The 20,471-nt window shown below is 47.0% G+C and overlaps 1 protein-coding gene across 2 annotated transcripts in view; it reads left to right on the top strand.

Annotated features, from left to right (window-relative positions):
- The window catches only part of LOC135913917 (SEC14-like protein 2), a 43,221-nt gene extending 32,175 nt beyond the window's left edge, over positions 1-11,046 (top strand). The window contains exons 11-12 of one of the 2 annotated variants that reach the window (XM_065446607.2): positions 231-585; positions 10,874-11,046. In XM_065446607.2, the coding sequence (XP_065302679.1) occupies positions 231-542 (312 nt within the window). In that variant the 3' untranslated portion in view covers positions 543-585; positions 10,874-11,046. The remainder of the gene's footprint in view (positions 1-230; positions 586-10,873) is intronic. The other variant, XM_065446606.2, reaches the window with a different exon arrangement.
- Positions 11,047-20,471: the final 9,425 nt, after the last annotated feature.

Genomic DNA, 20,471 nt, shown 5'->3' with positions numbered 1-20,471 from the left:
GAGGACAGTGTTCTCTTTCGATAAAGAATTGCTATGCAGCTTTTTATTTGTCTTTTCTTTTTGCACTAAGCTCATAGTATAAAAATTCTTATAAGCAACTCTCACAATGGGGGGAGGGAGGGGGTGTTTCTGCTACGACAGTAATCATGTGGAACATACATGTACTCACTCGTGTTATAACTAAGACAGAGCGCTGCCGTGCGACAAACATTTCGCCAATTTACATGCAGGTGAACTTTGGCGGCCGGTTCGAAGAAGGTGTCGCGTGTTCGAGCCCTTCCGTGTTCGACGAAATGGGCGCCCAGAAACGCACCATCGCTCGCCGCGAGCGGTGGGAGCTGCCGGTGGACGTGGAGAGGGCTGGCTTGCGGCTCAGTTGGCGATTCCAGGTGGCTGCGGGAGACGTGGCCTTCGGCTTGCGCATGCGCAGTGGGGAGCGCCTTCTGCCCCTGCAACGCCTCGACGCCTGTAACTACATACCGCAGGAGGGAAGCTGGAACTGCGAGACACCGGGAACATGTACGGGACCTTCATATGTATGAATGAATGAATGTTTATTTCATCTTGAATACACTTTCAAGAAAGGTATGTATTCTTGGAACGCCTCAGAGGGCACACGCACGAAAAATTTCCAATTTGCAAGTGACCACTCAAGATAGATAGATAGATAGATAGATAGATAGATAGATAGATAGATAGATAGATAGATAGATAGATAGATAGATAGATAGATAGATAGATAGATAGATAGATAGATAGATAGATAGAAAGATAGATAGATAGATAGATAGATAGATAGAGAGAGAGAGAGAGAGAGAGAGAGAGAGATAAGGAGGCAGTGATGTTAACCAGTCAAGAGTCTGGTTGGCCACCCTACGCTGAGGGAAGGGAGAATGGGAAGCGATAGAAGGGAGAGATGAACACTCAAGGGCAATATTAAAGGTTTACATAAAAATAGAATTCCGTTATAGTCCATGACACAACCTAAGTATTAAGTATTAAGTACAGGCTCCGGCCACAAAACCGCGCTGCGCCTCCGCTTTCAAAGATACACTTTCGAAATGGCACCAATTACTGCATATCACATTGACCGCAAATAAAGACGGGGACAGCGGAAGAGAGCACAAAAACGACACGGGTGCCACCGCCCGTGTCGTTTTTGTGTTCTCTTCCGCAGTCCCCGTCTTTATTTACGGTCAATATGATATGCAGTAAACACTAACTAGGCCAAACTGAAGTTCTTCTCAGGCACCAATTATTTATGAAGCTCGTCTCCACTGTGACGTTGTGAAAACGAGCCAATGGTATTTGCTGGGGCACACACTCATAGGGTTGTAAGGCGGCACGTTGTTCATTGCGTTTTTATATGTCAACTTGTCACCAACTACAGCTTGATTGACCACAGCTTTGACATTGCGAATGAACAAGTCTTACATTGAGCAGAGGCTTGATGAGCGAGCAAGGACGAAAATATGAAATATTGGCGACGATGACAATCAATCAATAGATTCGCCAGCGAACAATTCAATCACGTAATCTACAAAGCGTTCACTTCGTCGTCTTCATCATCCTCAGCCTAATTTATGCCGACTGCGAAACGAGTCTATCCGTGCGGTCTTTAATCATTCTCATTTCGCTTCAACTGACACCATCCTACACTCTTAAAGTCTGCCATCTTTGGTGCTTATCTTGTCCCACAACATCAATCAGTCATCTATCTTGCCCACAATTCATTTCTTTAACTCTGCGCGCTCGGTACTTCCAGGTCACGAATGGCATGCGCGTTATCGGCGTAACAGAGCAATAGTAACAGGAAAGTAACGAGCACAGAGTTTTCAAGAAAGGAAACGTGAGCCGGGCAGCTGACGGCTATCGTTTAGGGACCAGATAAGCCCCAGAGCGTGCAAACGCTTTTGATTGATGCCATCAAATTTACTAATTTCACGGCGCCACCTATAGTCTGCCGACTTCGGCAGCGTTTCCCTTCCCTTAGCACCTACACTGTAAAAAAAAAAAATGATTAAAAGACCATCGTATATCTTCTCTATGCATTCTTCTAGCCTTTCTCTCTCTCCCTTCCCCATCTTTCATCGCCCCCATCCCTTTCCCATGTGTAGGGTAGCAAACCGGTTAAGCTAAACTGGTTAACCTCCCTGCCTTTCCTTCTCCACTTTTTCCTTCCTTCCTTCCTTCCTTCTAGCCTTTATCCATTTCCCTAAATGCAGCGTCGCAAAGTGTACGCCTGCTCTGGTTAACCTCCCTGCATTTGCTACCCTTTGTTCTCTCAGTTGTCGCCGCCCCCGTAACTGCCCGCAATTCGCGCTCTGCGAGGTAAGGGTTACTTTCCCTTGCGTCGCATGCGGCTTATCGCGCTTCCGTCGCGGTCTTTTCTGAACGGGTATCTGCGCCGGTGCAGCTGGCAGGCGTTGTAGGCTAATTGCGCTATCCATATATAGCACACGCCGCGCATCCGACCCGGGAAGCCACCGTATCTCTCTTCTGGCCCCAGAACGGAACTCGCCGGTTATTTGCGATACCGTGCCGACAGCAGCAGCTTGCGCTCTGCGGTCGCATTCCCACAGGTCGCTCTCGATGTCGAATCTGTGACGAACTTTAGCTGCACTTACCCTAAAAGAGACGCTTGAAAAAGAAGAAAAACTAACGCACTTACCGGGAGAGGCGCCTTGATAACCCAGAATAGACGCAAAAAACTAAAGGCAGGTGGCGACGCCTTCTTGAAGTTTCCGCACCTGCTCACGGTGACGTCATTGTATAAAACCGAACTTCGCAAGCTTCAAGCAACTTCACTGCGCCACACGCCATGGCTGCTGAGTGGCTGTGGTGTTTTGGGCTGCTAAGCACGAGGACGCGGGATTGAATCCCGGCCACAGCGGCCGCATCTCGATGGGGGCACAAACACCCGTGCACTTAGATTTAGGTGCATGGTAATGAACTCCCGGCGGTCCATATTTGGGGAGTCCCCCACTACGGCGTGCCTCATAATCAGAAAGTGGTTTTGGCACGTAAAACCCCATAATTTAATTTAAATAATTAAGAATTATAATCGCCCAATCTCGAAATTTTTGGTGCACTCGAGAACCAGTTTAGCTGCAAGAGCGTGAATACGTGGCATGACGTGGGAAATAAAGCAGCAGTTCGGTTCAAAACGCATTGTAATAGACGAGTATAAGGTTTTCGTGTATCTACACTCAATTTCCGATTGCGGAACCATTCCGTATGCGAGACGACTCCCTAAGGAGCACCGTCCGTTTCGAAAACACCCCTCCCCCTCCTGCCCATTTCAGCGTATTTTTTTATACGGTGTGCGCCGTAGAATTTGCGGGATTGAAAATCTGGTGTGCTTCCGTCCCAACTTTTATTTACTCAAAAAGCTAGAAGTTCATTGGAGAGACATTTTAAGTCAGCAAGCTTTAGTGGACATGTATACATATACTATGTAGTGTATTCTTCTTTTCAGCCACGTATTATAGCGACAGCAATTATGCGGACACTCCAGGCGCATTTCTGCCGTCGCCGTCGCCGTGAGGTTACATCAGGGGTGCGATCTTGTACGCGTTCCAAACTCGAACGGAGGCGGTCCGTTCTTTCCGTCGCGAAAGTGGCGGTCCGTTCCGTTGCGTTCGTCCGATAGCAGACAACACGGAATGATTGACAGCAGATATCACTTCTCAATTGACGTCATGGCGTTCTTCACCGTTCAAACTGACCAACCGTGTGCGGCTCGGTGGAACGGACCGCCTCCGTTCTATTTTGGAACGCGTACAAGATCGCACCCATGAAGTCCAAGGGCGATAAAATCGTCGCCGCGCGCCGTATGCTGCATGTGCGAATGAACGCGTGGGAAGGGGAGCCGGCGAACGCGGCTCAATATCGCGTGTGCGAGGGAGAAAGTGGGGCCGGAAGCGCGCGGAGGAGGGGGAGGGGCGTTCTCCGGCTGCTGCTCTTTACGGCGCGGCCGGGTGGGCGCCGTTTTGAAAGCGATCTGCGATGTTTGCACAGTGCCGGTAGCTTCGCATGCGCTGTGCTTTCGACGTTTCGCTCTCGTTGAAGCGAGAGATGCACGAGGGTCGATTCGGCCACTGCTGCTGCCGCGATTCCTCACTCCAGCATTCTGACAGCGAGTTTCCGCGTTCATCGAGCGAGATGTGTTCACGTTTACCTGTGCGCGCGTGACACTTTGCTTGTTAATTTGGTTAAAACACGTTGGCGGGCTGGTTGGTTTGAATTCATGACAGAATGCGTGCGCTATTGGACGAGGAAGTAGAAAGAAACAGACACACAGGACAGCGCTGTCTCTGTTTCTTTCTACGTTCTCGTTTACTCGCACTTACACATCTCATGGGCAGGACATGGGCAGGACATGGGCAGGACATACACAGGACATGGGCATGGGCAGGACATGTAACGAGGAGGGAAGATAACCGATGGTCATTAAGGGTTACGGACTGGATTCCAAGGGAAGGGAAGCGTAGCAGGGGTGGCAGAAAGTTAGGTGGGCGGATGAGATTGAGAAGTTTGCAGGGACGACATGGCCACTATTGGTACATGACCGGGGTTGTTGGAGAAGTAGGGAGAGGCCTTTGCCCTGCAGTTGGCGTAACCAGGCTGATGATGATGATGATGATGACACATCTCATTGTTAATTTACTTGGTAATCGAATGTTCACGGCCGATTAAACCGATATCATCCTTATAGCTATCTATTAACTTGCTATCGTCTTTAGAAAAAGTTTAATTAAACAAGGGACGATAGGAAAACTGAGTTAAATCACGGCACAATTCCACCGGGACGATAACATATACAAGAAACGAAGGCTTGTATACACGGCACGTTCTCAAAGAAGTGTCATGGTAGTGTCCGAGTCCTCACTCATTAACATATAACATAGACCCACGGAAATACACAGCTAAACCGGAACTAATTGTCAAGTTCATAACATGATGTTCATTATATATACAGTGTGCATAATGGTTATGTACAATGATGACATGACAGAGACATTTTACATAATTTTGAAGTGATGCTACAAGATGTGTACAGTGCATTGGGCGTATAAATATGCTAAATTCTTACCAATGCCGTATATGCATGGTAGATGCTATGTTATTCGACTGCGAAAGTCACTCAAACTATACTTGCATTGTTGACTAAGTTATTCCTTAGAATATAAGATAATTGCAGCGCACATACACAAGCCACAAATATTTCATCTACAGCACGTTCCTTTTATCCTAAATATTCTGGCTATTAGGAGTGCAAAAAGAAAATGTTTCTGCTTACAACTTAGAAATTGTGCAATTTCACCGGCTCCGCTCTTTACGGGTAGCGCAGTGGCGTCTGTACGATGCCATCGGCGTGTTGAAGCTTTTAAGGCTGCCAAAAATTCTGGCGCACCCGCATATGTCGCATCCGCCTATTGACACACCCCCGCATAATTAGAACACCGTCCGAAAATTTTAAGCGCTAAGATAAACCTTGCCATTATTATCAGCGAGTGCTTCACCCTTCGGGCGAAACTTCCAATTTGTTTCTAAGTTCTCTACTATTCTCTCCACATATTTGCTCGCCGTACTACGAGGAGGAACTTAATAATACCAAGGAGCACGCAGAAGACCAGCAATGGAACAAACAGTAATATGGAGATAATAATAATATATTATTATTAATATATATTATATATATTAATATATATATATATATATATATATATATATATATATATATATATAATATATATTAATATATATTAATATATTATTAATAATATATTATTATTAATATATATATATTATTAGAGGAGTACCGAAGTGGTACACTGACGAGGAACTGTTGCTATACCTTAAACCACAAGGAGTTTACCATGCAAGGAGAGTCATGCGACGCGTCCAAATTTCCGAAACCGATTGGGAGTCCAGGCGAACCAGCTCCGTGGTTCTTACGTTCGCTCCAAATACAGACCGTCCAGAGAAGATCAACTTGGGCTTCACAAGACACGAGACCATTGACTACGTTGAGACACCACCTCGGTGCTTCAAGTGTCAGCGCTATGGACATGTGGCCAAGTACTGCCGTGGTGAGCAGCGGTGTAAGAGATGTGGAGGACCGCACGATTTCAAAACATGCGCGTGCAGAGAGAACGTTCTATGTGCAAACTGTAGTGGTGGTCATCCAGCTAGTTATAGCAAGTGTCCTACGCGGGCAGCAGCAATAAAGCGTAAGAAAACGTTTATCTTGGGGCCAACAGGGAACGATGAGAAAAATACGACGAAGAAAACGACAGAAAGACACAGAGAGTCAGACGCAATGAAATTGAGCTCAAAGAGTGAAACTGATTTTCCAAGCCTGAAGCCTTCTCCAGGAATCCAGGACACAGTGGTGCCATCGCGCAGCGGACAGGCTAAAACAGTCAAATCAATGAACAGAGGCCCCGTAGAAGAGAAGACTGCTGAACAACCGGAACAGCGAAGTTATGTGTCTGTACTGCAGCGACCCCAATCGCGTTGCGATGAAAACACACCACAAGAGAACTGTCAGCAGGTGCTACGTGCTCTCTTCAAGGCCTTGCGATCACACATAGAGAAGATGCCGGCTAGCTCGATGAAGGAAATGCTCGAAGTAGTCCTCGCTCTCGAGTCAGTGATTCTCAGCTCTACCTCATCTTAAAGCACCTAACAATATGGATGCGGTCAGGACACAATGTTCACCATCTCGTCCACAGGTGCCACTTATTATGCAATGGAACTGTGCGGGTCTTGCGTGCCATTTACCTGAACTGTCGCTTTTCTTACGCAACATGCCTGTGCCAATATTGGCCCTGTCCGAGGCTGGTCTTCCAGGTTCCAGAACAATTGCTGGTTACGTCGCACATGGAAACCAGAGTATTCCAACATTTCCGAACGGAAGCGCTATGCTATATGTGAGACGTGAAATACCACATTACGTTCTTCCAGTTCAAGACCTTTGTAGCAGTGCTTTGGAAGTCACTGCTGTACAAGTGCGGCTGGGAAATCGAAGCCTCAGCGTGGCCTCTGTGTATGTGAGCTCTCGCCTGAAGGTCTCGATGGGAGAAATTATCAGAGACCTCTGCAGCCGCTGCCCAGCTCCTAGGATTATATGTGGCGACTTCAACGCGCACCATACTCTCTGGGGCGACAAGGCGACTGATGCACGTGGAAAGCAAATTGTTAGAGCTTTAAACACCGAGGGACTCTGCGTGGCAAATGACAAACAGCCAACGTTTTTTCGACCACCGGCCTCTTACAGTGTCATTGACTTGACGTTACACTCAACGGACATCCTCGCATCGTCAACGACTAGTAAAGATAGAATGGGCAGTGATCATTTTCCTGTCTTCGTTAACATTGCTGGATATCGAACCAACGGCCGAAGATCCTGTCCTGTGACGCATTGGGATACATACAGGGACGGCCTAAGCAAATCATCTGGAAACCTGTTCGCGGACATGCTACGTAGCAAGAGATTGGCTACCGCTGAGCTGAAGCTACCCGACCACTTCCCCGCTCCCGATCTAAAGCTCAAAAATCTATGCGCTGCCCGTAGAAGAGCGGAACGGAGGCTGATGAGGACGAAAGGCAACCCATCAATGAAGACTATATATAACAGGATTAACGCAGTAATTCGACGTTATACAAGGAAACTAAGAAGAGATCAATGGGCATCATTTTGTGCAAGCCTATCGGTCTTCACGCCAGTTCCACGGATATGGTGGGTCGTTAATAACCTTGCTGGAAACTTTCGACCAAACAAGCCATTTGAAGCCCTAGCATTGAAGTTAGGCAAGACACTCGCTTGCCTTGCGAATGACTTCGCTGAAATATACTCTTCCGGAAGGTCAGCTGGCACAACCAACCCGCCACCGCCTCTATCGTCGTGTATAACGGATGCTCCTTTCACACTCAGAGAGCTGGAACTAGCTATGAGCAGCCTCCGACGTCGCTGTGCGGTGGGACCTGACCTCATCAGTAATCAGATGCTGACTAACCTACCGGTTGAGAGACGGCGTGATTTGCTGGCATTTTTTAACCAAGTCTGGGCCAGTGGGGCTATCCCACATTTATGGAAGGTAGCATAGGTGGTACCGGTTCTGAAGCCTGGAAAGAATCCTGCAGCTCTGGACTCATACAGACCGGTATCACTGACCTCGTGTGCAGCGAAGCTAATGGAGAAGATGGCGTGCACAAGACTCACTTGGTATGTCGAGGAGGGTCGCAAACTACCATCGTGCATGACTGGGTTTCGGCAGCGTCTAAGCGCTCAAGACAATGTACTGGACCTTCTAAGCCACATAGAGCATTACAGTGCGGATGGCCTGTCGACACTTGCTGTTTTCATGGATGTTTCTAAGGCTTACGACTACGTGTCTCAAAGAGCCATCATCAGCCAGTTGCAAGTTATAGGCGTCACGGGTCATCTCTTGCACTTCATACATACGTTCCTCAATGATCGTCGCATCAGAGTTCGTCTTGGCGACACGTTGAGCGATGAAATACGTATATTTCGTGGTGTGCCACAGGGGAGTGTTTTATCTCCCTTATTATTTAACATTGCCATGAGTAGCCTCCCAACAGTACTAAACCATCGAACACCAGTGAAGATATCTATATATGCCGATGATATCTGCATTTGGGTCTCCGGCTACCAGCATCGCCGCCTTGCACGAATAGCCCAGGGAGCAGTAAAAGCCATTCAGGGCCACTTGGCAACGATTGGATTATCACTATCAGCAGAAAAATCATCATTCGTACTATTTCCTGGAGTGAAAAGAAAATCTACACGTTTGACGCTGAATTTGGACGGATACCAGATTCGACAAGTCACCAACGTCCGATTTCTGGGCGTTACCTTAGACCACAGGCTACTCTGGCGCCGCGGTGTTGACCACGTTGTGGCGTCATCGTCACCCAGGCTACATGTGCTCAAGCGAGTCGCTGGCATACGCTGGGGCAACCACCCGACGTCCATGCTACGGCTACATACAGCGTTGGTTACAAGTCGAATCCTGTATCAGCTACCTCTGATGTCACCCTCAGACAGCCAATACGAGCGCTTAGAAGCCATCCACAGAAAAGGTATCCGACTTTGCCTTGGAGTCCCTCAGCCAGCGTCAAACAAGAAAGTGCTCTACGAAGCTGAGTCACGCCCTCTACGACTTCAGGCTTCCCAGGCTCTGATGATCCAGCTCCTACGATTGAGTGAGTCTACGCCCGGTAGAGCGCTCTTACGACGTATAGGTAACAGGCCGCGCTCACATTTTTATGCAGCATTGAACACGCTTCGCGTATTAGGATTGCGCTGCTCGAGACAAAGGGAAAGGATAGAACCACCATGGACATTCGAGGACATCATATGCAACTTAAGTGTACCACAATTGCAATCAAAGAGCTGCATTCCATCTGCAGAAGCCAAGTCATTAGTCCTGGAACACCTGAACACGATTTACCCGAGTCACCTACAAGTATACACAGATGGCTCTGTCAAGGCAGACGAAGACCGCTGTGCAGCTGCATTCTATATTCCCTCTCTAAGATATACGTGGTCTGGCCGTCTGGACTGTATAGCCTCGTCGACAGTTGTGGAAGGCGCAGCAATAGCTTCTGCTCTGCGCAAATTAAAGACTTTGCCTCCGCAGAATGTGGTTGTCCTTACGGACTCTAAGGCCGCATTACAACAAATATACCGTGGTTTGCCATCCCTCAAGTTCCCACGCAAATCACTAGCCATCGTGAAAGAGCTCAACAACAAAGGCTTCACATTAAAGTTTCAATGGATTCCTTCCCACATTGGTATCTCAGGAAACGAAAAAGCTGATGCGCTTGCATACGCCGCGCTCTATCATCCTCCCAAAATCAAGGCCCCAAAGAGTAATCAAGTGCAAAAATCTGACATTCGAAATCACTTTGCGTCGCTTTGGGTTCCACCGCATATGCCCTGCGTAACCAAGCGATTGCACCGAGAGGAAGCCACACTTCTATATCGAATAAGGACAGGATCTGCAAATACACCGGCCTGGTTATTTAAAACGGGGCGAATCAATTCTCCGAACTGTTCGGCATGCAACGAGACAGGAGACATTGAGCACTTTTTGTGGTCCTGCCAGCAATTCCAAGATGAAAGAGACACTCTCCTGAAAAATCTGCAAAGCAAGAACCTTCCGCATGCGCGCCTGCAACACCTTATATTTCCCGCGGGATCAGTTATAGCCCGAAAAGAAACTTCACGTCTCCTCATCGAGTTTTTAAGAGAGACTGGTTTGAAGGACACATGGTGAAACCCTTCAGCGGTATTGTGCGAGACGCTCGGGCGGAGCAATTGCCGGCCTTGTTCGCCAGGCTAAACCCGCCTGTTGCTACAATTCACCACCACCACCACCACCACCAGTAATATGGAGAAGACTAGAGACAGTATACATGCCTGCACGGAACGCTATTACAAGCAGTGTACTTGTGGAAATATGAAAGATACTGCAAAAACTGCGCGAGCACATCCGACACCCGCTAATCTACGGTATGGGGGTGCGCAAACAACCCGAAGACAACACAAGTACCGCGATCATCAGAACATCAGTGGGAAGCTCTGGTGACGTGTCGGGACATGCCATGCTGTGGGCAAACAGTCTTGGTTTCCTGTAATAAAGAGGCCACCCACCTAGGCCAGCACGAACGTGGTCGTCTCTGTAAGGTTTATTCCATCTATCCATCTTCTCGGAAGGTAGCGAAGGAAACGTAGACCGGGTTGCATTGCCTCACTAGCTTTTTTTGTTTATTTCTTTTAAACCACGTCAGCGTGGTGAATAATGTATAGGTAATTTTCAATTTCTTTGTTTCCTTGCAGATGTGCTCGAATTCGACAACAGCTACAGCTGGTTGACTGACAAGACGATCGCCTACGTGGTGTGCGTGCAGACACCAGAGGAAGGCTCCTGACTGCTCGCTTCCGGCTACGACTAGGTCCATAACTATATAACGCATGTAATGAGGAACAAATAAAAATTTGTTTTTGTTTGTTGTTTGTGTGCTTTATAGTGCAAACTGTTCCAGCTGTGTGGAATGTCGAGCCGGAACCTACTGATCGGCTTTCACCCAAAAGAACTTCAATTTGGCCTAGTTGGTGTTTACTGCATATCACATTGACCGCAAATAAAGACGGGGACAGCGGAAGAGACAACCTACGACTTCCCATAGGTTAAGAAAAATACAAAATTGTTTTGCACAACATTCCCGGAAGTGGGTTTTAAGGGGTTTACTGCACTTAAAAGAGAAATCTGCTACCACCCAAATGTGGGAGAAAGTGGTTATTTAGTTCTGCATTGTTTTTGTAAAAATGCACCCATTAAATTGGGACTCAAAAACATCGCATTCGCAACTTTAACACCGCGATAAACACAAACACCAAAGTGTTGCCAGCTGTAGTCAATGTGTCAATACAACAGCGATATATTATTCTTCATTTTGGACAATGATATTATTCTGTTAATGATAAATGCAAGGTTTAAGAAACCATTGTAATAACTTCACGCTAGCTGCGAACTAATGCATTACATTCGGTCGCTTTATATACTGTCTGTTCTACTTTATTCATTACATTTCTCCTGTTGCTATTCCTTTCCACTTTCCTGCCCTACTTCCTATCTTCCATTTCTGTGTTGCTGTCACCTCGCTTCTGAAGAGTAGGCAGGCGTTGTGCCCCTTCCGGTGGCAGTTGCCAGCCTGCCCCTCGCTTTCCCTTTCCTGTTAATTGTGTATATGTGTTCAGAACAAATAATAATAATAATAATAATAATAATAATAATAATAATAATAATAATAATAATAATAATAATGCACTTCCTTATGTAAGAGTTTAGGAAATTAGGATATACAGCTGTAGAGAGGAATTACGAACTTCTACAGCTAGTGCTTCATTATTTCTGAAAGTTGCCGGTTTCCGATAATTTTTTGACAATACTTTGAAGCACTGAGTTGAAATCTCACCTGAAGCAGTCTTTGAGATGTTAGACCGTTCTCCTAAACGCAACGATAGGTTAATTTCAATCCGCTGAACCGTTGTCTCAGACGAGCAGTTCTTTGTCTTGTATGCATCTGAACGCAATATATACGCATTTCTCAAAAACTTTACTGCGATATCTGCATCTTTCCAGGTTTACATATTTGTGTGCGAAAGCTAAAAGAAATGAGTGCCAGAACCAGCATCCGATTTGAGGTACGCCGTAGTGGGCGACTCCGGATTGACCGCCGGGTGTTGTTCAAAGGGTACCTAAATTTAAGTGCGCAAGCGTTTTTCCATTTCGCGCCCACGGAAACGCGGCCGCCGTGGCTGGGATACACATCGCAACGTTAAGCCTAGCACCTCAACGCCAGAGAGACTGAACTACCGCAGCGGGTTTGCCTGTAAAGGCCTGAGATTTCGCACCTCATCGCGCAGCTTCGTTTCTAGCAGCGCTTGCATGGGGGGAGGCAAAGCAACGCCACCTGGAGGAAAGTCTAGTTGGCGTTGAGCGAAGCGGGGAAGGAGAAAGGAGGCGAAGCGTCGCGGAGGAGGAGGCTAGGTGGAGGCGCGCTGGGTTGACCGCCTCTGGCAGTTGATGCGGGCTTTGTGTGCGCTATGAACGTACCGGGTTCATCTCGTTATCGAGAGGCCGAGCGTCGAGTGAGAAGGACGAAGCAGCGACCCAAGTGGCGCCAGGTCGAGGGTCAGTCGACGGACCCCGATGTCGCAGCCGAGCGCTGAGCGTGGGCTGAACAAGCTGCGCTAGCTGAAGCCCGGAAAAAGGCACGTGCCTGGCGTGCGCGAGAGATTCCAGAAGGGAAAGAATGAGAAGAAGGGGAAAATGAATAGTGGGGGAATAGTATATTATCATATTGCTTGAAATACTTCAAATAAGATTCTGCATTTCATTACAGTACCTTACATCTTTTCTAATGCCACTTTAAACTTTATAAAAAACAAAAACAACGGACATAATACATACAAAATAAAAAGTAAGCGTTGAAAAAAAACGGCCGCACTTACCCACAATCAAAGCATTTATAAGACATTCTACGTGCAATGTAGAGAAAGGGAATAGCCCGCACACACTTGCGGGTAACCCGCGTTCACGAGGTGAAACGTCGCTGTAGCTTTTTGAGAAAGACAAAGATTTCATTATATGACTTACCATCACTTACCACTTACCCCCGCCATCAGTAAAAGAAAGCAAAAGAAAAAAAGCCAGAACAAACGAATTTATTCCGGGTTAGCTTTGTGGAGATGGCGTTGCCAAGTGGTGAAGTGGAGATGGGTGAAGGAGAAGGCGGGGGGGCGTCGCAATTGAAGTTCGCGAATGGAAGTACCCGATTCGCCCAAGTTCGATTCTCCTCCCAATTTCCGTTGTTGCGTTCCCAAACTTGCCCCTAGTAGAAGCTCGTTGATTTTGTGCGTAGCAATTACCCGAGTTCTTTGAAAAGGTCCAGTGGCCATGCTTTGCGCTATACAACTTTCCGTTTTTTTCAGGTTGCCGCTACTTGGTGGGAACTTTCGAAGTCCGAATCTTGAATGTTCAAGCAGCGGCCTTCGGTGAATTGCTGCAGCTTCTGTGCAGATAGAGAAACAGCCCGTGAGTTTGATGACCTGCTCTGTACACGAAGTGGGTAATTAGAACCCTTGAGAGCGAGTCGCGCGAGAATAGTATCACCAGCTGAAGAACGCAACAGTAAAAGAACCGGCCCTTCTCTGTGCTAGCGTGAATTGGATTGGGCAGTTGCTTTCCATGCGAAAAGTCATTTGCTTCTCACCAGCCAGTTTGTGGCTGCTACGTAGGTTCCCGTGTCGTACCCTTTGGAGCCTCTTCAATCAGAAAAACGTGTCCTCTGGTGGCACATAAATCAGAGTATCCAGGCGCATAGCCAAATAGCAAAATAGCATTGACAAGCTCGTTTTTCATATGAGCAACGTCCAAACGAAAATATGCAGAACAATAAGTGGAATTCTCCTAAAGGACCCACCGTGGCTGGTTCGTGGCTTTGGCGTTGCACTGCTAAGCACAAGGCCGTGGGAACAAATCCTGACCACGGTGGCCGCATTTCGGTGAGGCACAAATGCAAAAACGTATGCGTACCGTGCATTGGGTACACCTTAAAGAACCCCAGGCGGTCGAAATTAATACGGAATCCCACTTCACGGCATGCCTCGTAATGAGATCGGGGTTCTTGCGCGGGAAATTTATTCGCCTGCTAAATTTTCATGATCACGCGGCACACGCAAAAAGTGTGCGCTTGGTAAAACTAAAATTGCAGGAAGGGCTTGCGCAGTGCCCTCAACAAAGAACTTTCGGGCTTATTCTCATGTTTAGCTAGTCACTTTCACTCGAAAAAAGAAAAGCGTGATATTTCGCTATAGACAGCTCGTGGTAGTAAACATCAATTCTTTCCGTGTCTTGATATGATGGAAGGAGGTAACATGCCGGCGCTTACGTCAATGCCCTTTATTCTCATGTAGTCGCACATGTTAATTGCTTCCGTGACGTCTAATCAGGAAATATCCTCCGGTGCTAGGACGTTCCCTACGTAAGCCAACGTTTTGCCGTTCAGCCAGCTGTAGGTGTTGTCGAACTCAAGGATGTCTGCGCGGAATAGAAGAAGAAAAAAAATACAAACAATCAAATTGTGCATTGTGCAAGGAAACTTGAGCAGTGTTCGAACTTTGTTACAGGGATTGTGCTGCTAAATTCGATGCGTCGATGTAGGCCGTTAATGTAGAGGCTCAACGATAACAAAAATCCACCTGAACCAGTCAGAACCTGGAACATTCATTGCCAAAAATATACGCGCCAATCAATCGTGTCACGAGGACGTCTTCTATACTCATTTGCTATCTGCAGGGTGTTTCGGCTCACTCGTGCCAAGCTTTAAACAATGCACACGTGCGTTACATGATTGCAACCAACTTAGCATGGATCATTGCCCTCTTGAGCAACTCCGGGTATTTTTTACCATGAGAATAGGTAATTAATTAACAATAACTAATTAAAAAGCCCTCAAAGTATCGCTTTTAACGCAACATTTGCAAATAATAAGTTATACAGCCTATTTAAAAATAATTAAGTAATTTCTTCCAGTGATGGTAGCTGCTGTGGTTGTAATTTTTCCTCGCTGCAAAGATAGTGCTCGACATTTGAAAGAAGTACCACGTGACTAGGCGCCGGCACCAGTGGCACTTGTGACACAGGTTGACCTCCCTCGATTAGAGGGCATAGGTCGATGCACGTGCTTAAAGCAAAGTGATTGTGATGGGGCGGAAATGTGGGGTATAAGTTGGGTACACCGTGCCTGTAGTGTGTCAATTGCAACATTCTATGCGATAACTGTACAAATCCTCGCCAACGAATCACGTTTGGCTGGTCGGAAAAGTGGCTCGAAAGCACAGCGGGTACGCTTTCAGCACAGAAAACTACAAAAAAAAATTGCACCTAGAAGAGTGGAAGCGACATGTAAGTGATCAACATATGCGTTGCATTAGTCTGGTTTAAACTGTTAGTTTGTGCATGGTCCTTCAAGTCAACAATCATTTCACAAAACTGAAGATCTTACTTTCCGTTAATGGTATTTGTTGCTAAAAGAAAAGAGCTATGTGTCCACCCAAGTACAAACGCATAAACAAGAGCAGCCATATATTAGCGCCCGCAATATGGATACCAACGCTGTGGAGGCCACTTCGCAGTGCAAACATTTCTTCTGCTAAAAGCAGCGATGACATTCAAAACTCGAGAATAAAAGGGCGTCTTTGCCGAGATATTGGCTAAATGCGAATGCTGAGAACAGTATTGCCTCTGAAGGCAGCGATCGCGATAGGCGATACGGCACACGCGACAAAGAAAAATCCGCTATATGGTAAAAGCGAGCAGCACCAAGTGGTCCAAAGAAAGACCCTGGTTCTGGAGCTACACCCGTCACTGCGAAAATTCTGTGTAATTGATACCATGCGCAACACTGTGCATTGCTACGGTAATAAACTGCTATATGTTTCGGTCATTGCTCCGCGCTGCGGGAGGAACTGCCACTTTTTAAACCTCGACAAAACGAGGCCATATAGCGCTATTGGAAGATTGCGAAAGAGAGAGAGGGAATATAAGGAGTTCAGTGGTTAACGAGGTGGTCTGAGTTTGTTATTAGTTTATAGGTATAGCGCACGAAGGAACAGGGACATGTGGATACAGGAGACGAAACGCAGCGCTGCACTGCAATGGTGGATCGCGAATGTAGTCGTGAAGAAAAGGACTGCGAAGGGGTGGTACGCTTTAGCCTCGTGATGCCACGGGGGGCCTGCGGATCGATACATTGAATGTGTTTGTGAATGGCACGCAAAAGACTTGTCCCGTTGAAAAGAGGCACTATTTTAACAGAACAATGCGCCTTAAAGTTACGGGACATCTCGACGCTAACCTGGCCTTGACTGCATAATCAGATATGTTCAGGCTATCTATTAATGGGCGTTCATTGTTAAAAAAACCTGTAAAGTTACAAGAACATCCTACGGGACCGCAGCCGCACGAACATCGTACCTGCCGTGTCCTGCAGCGGACTTCAACGCTTCCGAACCCGTTTCACAATGGAATCTTATTTTGGGGTATCATAAGTAGTTATGTTTAGTGTGACTTATGTGTCGAGTGCCGTTATTGTCTGTGATTGGCAGGAAGTCCACCCTATATCCGTTTCACTAATGCAGCATTAAAACTTCAATCGAACTAACTTTTTGCTCGGAACTTGCGCGACGACGCCACTGCGCGAAAGAACACGGCCAGGCGCACGCAGGACTAGTTTCTGTGGCGTTTTCGGATGTGCTAGCAGCGGCGGCTTCGTCCCGGGTTTCATCATTTCCCGCGCTTTTGGCTGCCGCAAGGTTTAACCGTGCAGCGTTGTGGATTCTCCGGCTCCTGACAAAGGATTGCACGGTAAGTTCGAATGAACTTGAATTCTTTGTAGCGTCAGAAAGCTTTTCATCTACGAATCACTCGTCCACTGCCTGTCCGTGCGCCGGCCTTTCTATATATGGCACGCTTTCTTGCCATGGCTTAATATTCCAGACCTCGTGCGAGTGCTTTTGTGACGCTCAGCCATCTCCATTCTTTCTGGGCGTGCAACTGAATGGCGTAGCTTGCTCTATCACCCCTGGGAAATTAAAATTTGTCACCGAAGCATCGGCCGGTGCTTGCTTGTCACTTCGTCTAGCCGCTCACAGAGCCGATACATGTGGTTGATGTGCCTGTGCGGTGGTGATTTGCATGATGCATCGTTGCACGCGTTTTGTGTCGGCGTTAATATTACGGCGTGCTCGTGCATCCTGCGTATAGTGCTTCACAACTGCTCACAATAACGGGCAAAAGCACGGCCAGATATTCGACCCGCGTCTTTACACTGGCGCACCAGCGTTATATTACGCGCCGCTTCTCAGGAAGCGTTCGACTGAAGTTGGAAAGGAATTCGCAAGTCAGCTGCGGTTATCACAGCGCAATCATCACACCACGATCTTTCGTTGGGGCATCGCGCATTGTTTCCAACGCTGTCGGCAAACGAGACGCTGGTAAGGCTGCGCTACTTCGACAAAAACGCCAGTCATGATGCGCCATCCGGCACGGATCAGCTATCTTTATCTCTTTACCGCGAAGCTGTATCTAGCTGCCCTCCGGCGATGGTCGCTGTCCGCTGGTCTGCGCATCGCGTCGACGTGAAAAAGATTTTCATCTCCTGTTCCTCGCGAATTCTCTGCAGCTCCCAATCTAATGAAGGTGTATTGGAAAAAAAATCATGCTGAAGTTGGCCGCTAAGACGACTCTGTCATTACGCTGTTTATTTACGAGTCACAATTAGGTAGTTCACGGTCAAGTTGTAAACGTTACATAATTCCCATCTGCTGTCAATAGATGACCGTCCACGGAGGGAGTATGGTTACTTAAACGTATTGTACTCTCGTTTTATCGAAACTATTCCAAAACAAAGGGTGCTAAAATTAGCCACTAAGCCGACTCTATCATTACGCCGAGTTTCATTTACTTGTCATAATTATTTCACAGTGAAGTTGTACATATTGTAGAATTCCAGTCTGCCATGCGGTGGTATTTGCACAAGTCACAACTTCATAAAAGAATAACTGACTACACAGTCAAAAAATGTATTCGTTGCCTGTGTACTTCAATGAAAAAAATAATAATAATATACATAGATGCGTCGATTGAGGTAAAACACGCCACAGCTTCGTTGCTCTTCCTTCTTCACAGAGTGGAAGGGTTGATGAATTTTTATCTTTACATATATTTTTCACACGTACGCCTGCAGGTGTATGCATGCAAGGCGAGGCGTCAGGGAGGAGTGACTAAGCAGTATCGCACCCGTGCCACTTAGTCACTCATGACGTTGTTATAAACGTTTACCGGTGAGTACATAGCTCGGCAGCAAACCGACATAACAGACGCGCCAAACATCGAGAATGAAGGCACTGAAGGCTTGGAAATATGCTTTCGTAGCCGCACAGTTCTTCCACTGAGAATAAAAGGTTCTGCTTGTTGTTTCACTGCGTAACTTCGTAGAGAACAGAGTAGGCCCCCAGCTCCTCTGTAGGGGTATAGTGCAGATGAGGCTGTATATAGGCCACCATTTGTTATACCAGTGCCCGTATGTGTGTCATCGATTTGGCAAGACAGCAGCACCCACCACGGTCAACAAAGTCTGGGATAGTTTGCCTAGAAACCTTCGCTTCAAAGTCGGCCATTCATGCTGCTTTGCATAAAGAACCCTTGTGGTACACAGGGCTCCAATCTGAACGAATACGCTTATAAGCTAATAGACCAGTACATGCCATCAGTCTATCAGGCCTATTGTTTCGTGGACCAATACCGGCTATCGGTTTTATCATTGCATCAGGTCTATTTCATAATACAATAAATCATTGCAGGGTATCGGTTTCATCAGCGTATCAGGTCCATTGTTTGATAATACAATACGATGAAAGTAATATTTTTTTTTTCTGTAGGAATTATTCCTATAGGGATGAATTGTGCCGCAGCCGGCCTCGACTACCGACATTCGGTTGCACACTTACGTTTCCACGGTCTTCATACTCGCCGGCTGTTCTCTCGAACATTAGCGTGTTCACAAAAATCTTCAGGATGAAGTAGAAGCTTGCTGCTACGTATATAATTAGGCCGGTAAGAGCCATCAGAATCGATTTCTGAGCTGCGTTTGATTCAGTTGCTAAGGAAACTTTACTCGCGGTGCTTACGTGCTGCAGGAGTGCCAATAGTTAATAGCAATAAATGAGAAGAAAGGAACCGAATGGGCCCGATTTTCGTTAGTCACGACCATATCAGGCCAACAACAGATAATGAAGCCAAGAAATGTTGAAATGAAGCCAAGAAATTCCAATGTTGGGTGAAACGCCCAACATCGGAATTGGGGTGTCTCCGGCAACTTCACGTGCGCCAATCAATTCCTGGGATTGCTAAGAAGGCAGACTTGTCACCGCTAGCCCTGAATCAGTCGTCTCTGCTTCTCTTCAGCGAGTCTTACTTTGACCGCATACACATTAACACGGATGGTTCCATCAATAACAACAGCTCTACCGGAGCAGTAGTTGTTCCATCGAAACAACTACTGAACTCTTTGCAAATTAAATATTCGCACGATACCACGTCGATAGCAGCAGGACTTGCGACTCTTCAAGGTGCACTCAAGTACGTGCTCTAGCAGCCATCAAATGGGCCATTTTCTGCGATTCCAAAGCAGCTCTACAAACTCTGCAGTTTGCTCTACTTCATAGGTTACACGAGCAGCTAGTACGAAATAAAACACGCTCATCATCACGCGCTCGAGAAAGGTGACGACATTGTATTTCAATGGTTGCCAAGCCATTGCGGCACTGTCGGCAACAACAGCGTAGATGAAGCTGCGCGTTCGGTCCAAAAACATCAGCGCGTTCCTTCAAGAACCAATGCTGCGCGACAACTTCACTCACTTGCTCGTGTCATCGCACTTCTCTGATGGAATATCACCGGGTTTCACAAACTCACGCTTGCATTCTCTCGACCTTAACGTGCGACTTTACCTGCCACCTGGACTCTCACGTCGTGAAACAACTTTACTGTGTCGCATGTGGTTGGGCGTTGCGTTTACCAATTCCTATTCATTCCTGCAATTGGTGCGGGAGACTCTAGAGCGCCGTTTGTGTCACTGCCCATCCTTCGAGACTCAGCGACGCAATTTACAAGCGAAACTTAACCTGCTAGACAATAGAGCGCTCTTAGAAGAAAAAAGGTCAATGGTGGCTGCCCGGCCGCGCCCAAGGGCTGAACTGAGCGATTGTAATATGCTACGCATAAAACCCTTGGACCACGGCCTAAGTGTTCTTGCATGCAAAATGCCACAAGAGCCCTTCTGCGTCTCTTGAAGGGCACTGCATTGTA

This window comes from Dermacentor albipictus, chromosome 5 (assembly GCF_038994185.2).
Source record: "Dermacentor albipictus isolate Rhodes 1998 colony chromosome 5, USDA_Dalb.pri_finalv2, whole genome shotgun sequence".
In the NCBI taxonomy this organism is placed as follows: Eukaryota; Metazoa; Arthropoda; class Arachnida; order Ixodida; family Ixodidae; genus Dermacentor; species Dermacentor albipictus.
The sequence above is the reverse complement of the archived record's forward strand: the minus strand, read 5'-3'. Positions and strand labels throughout refer to the sequence as shown.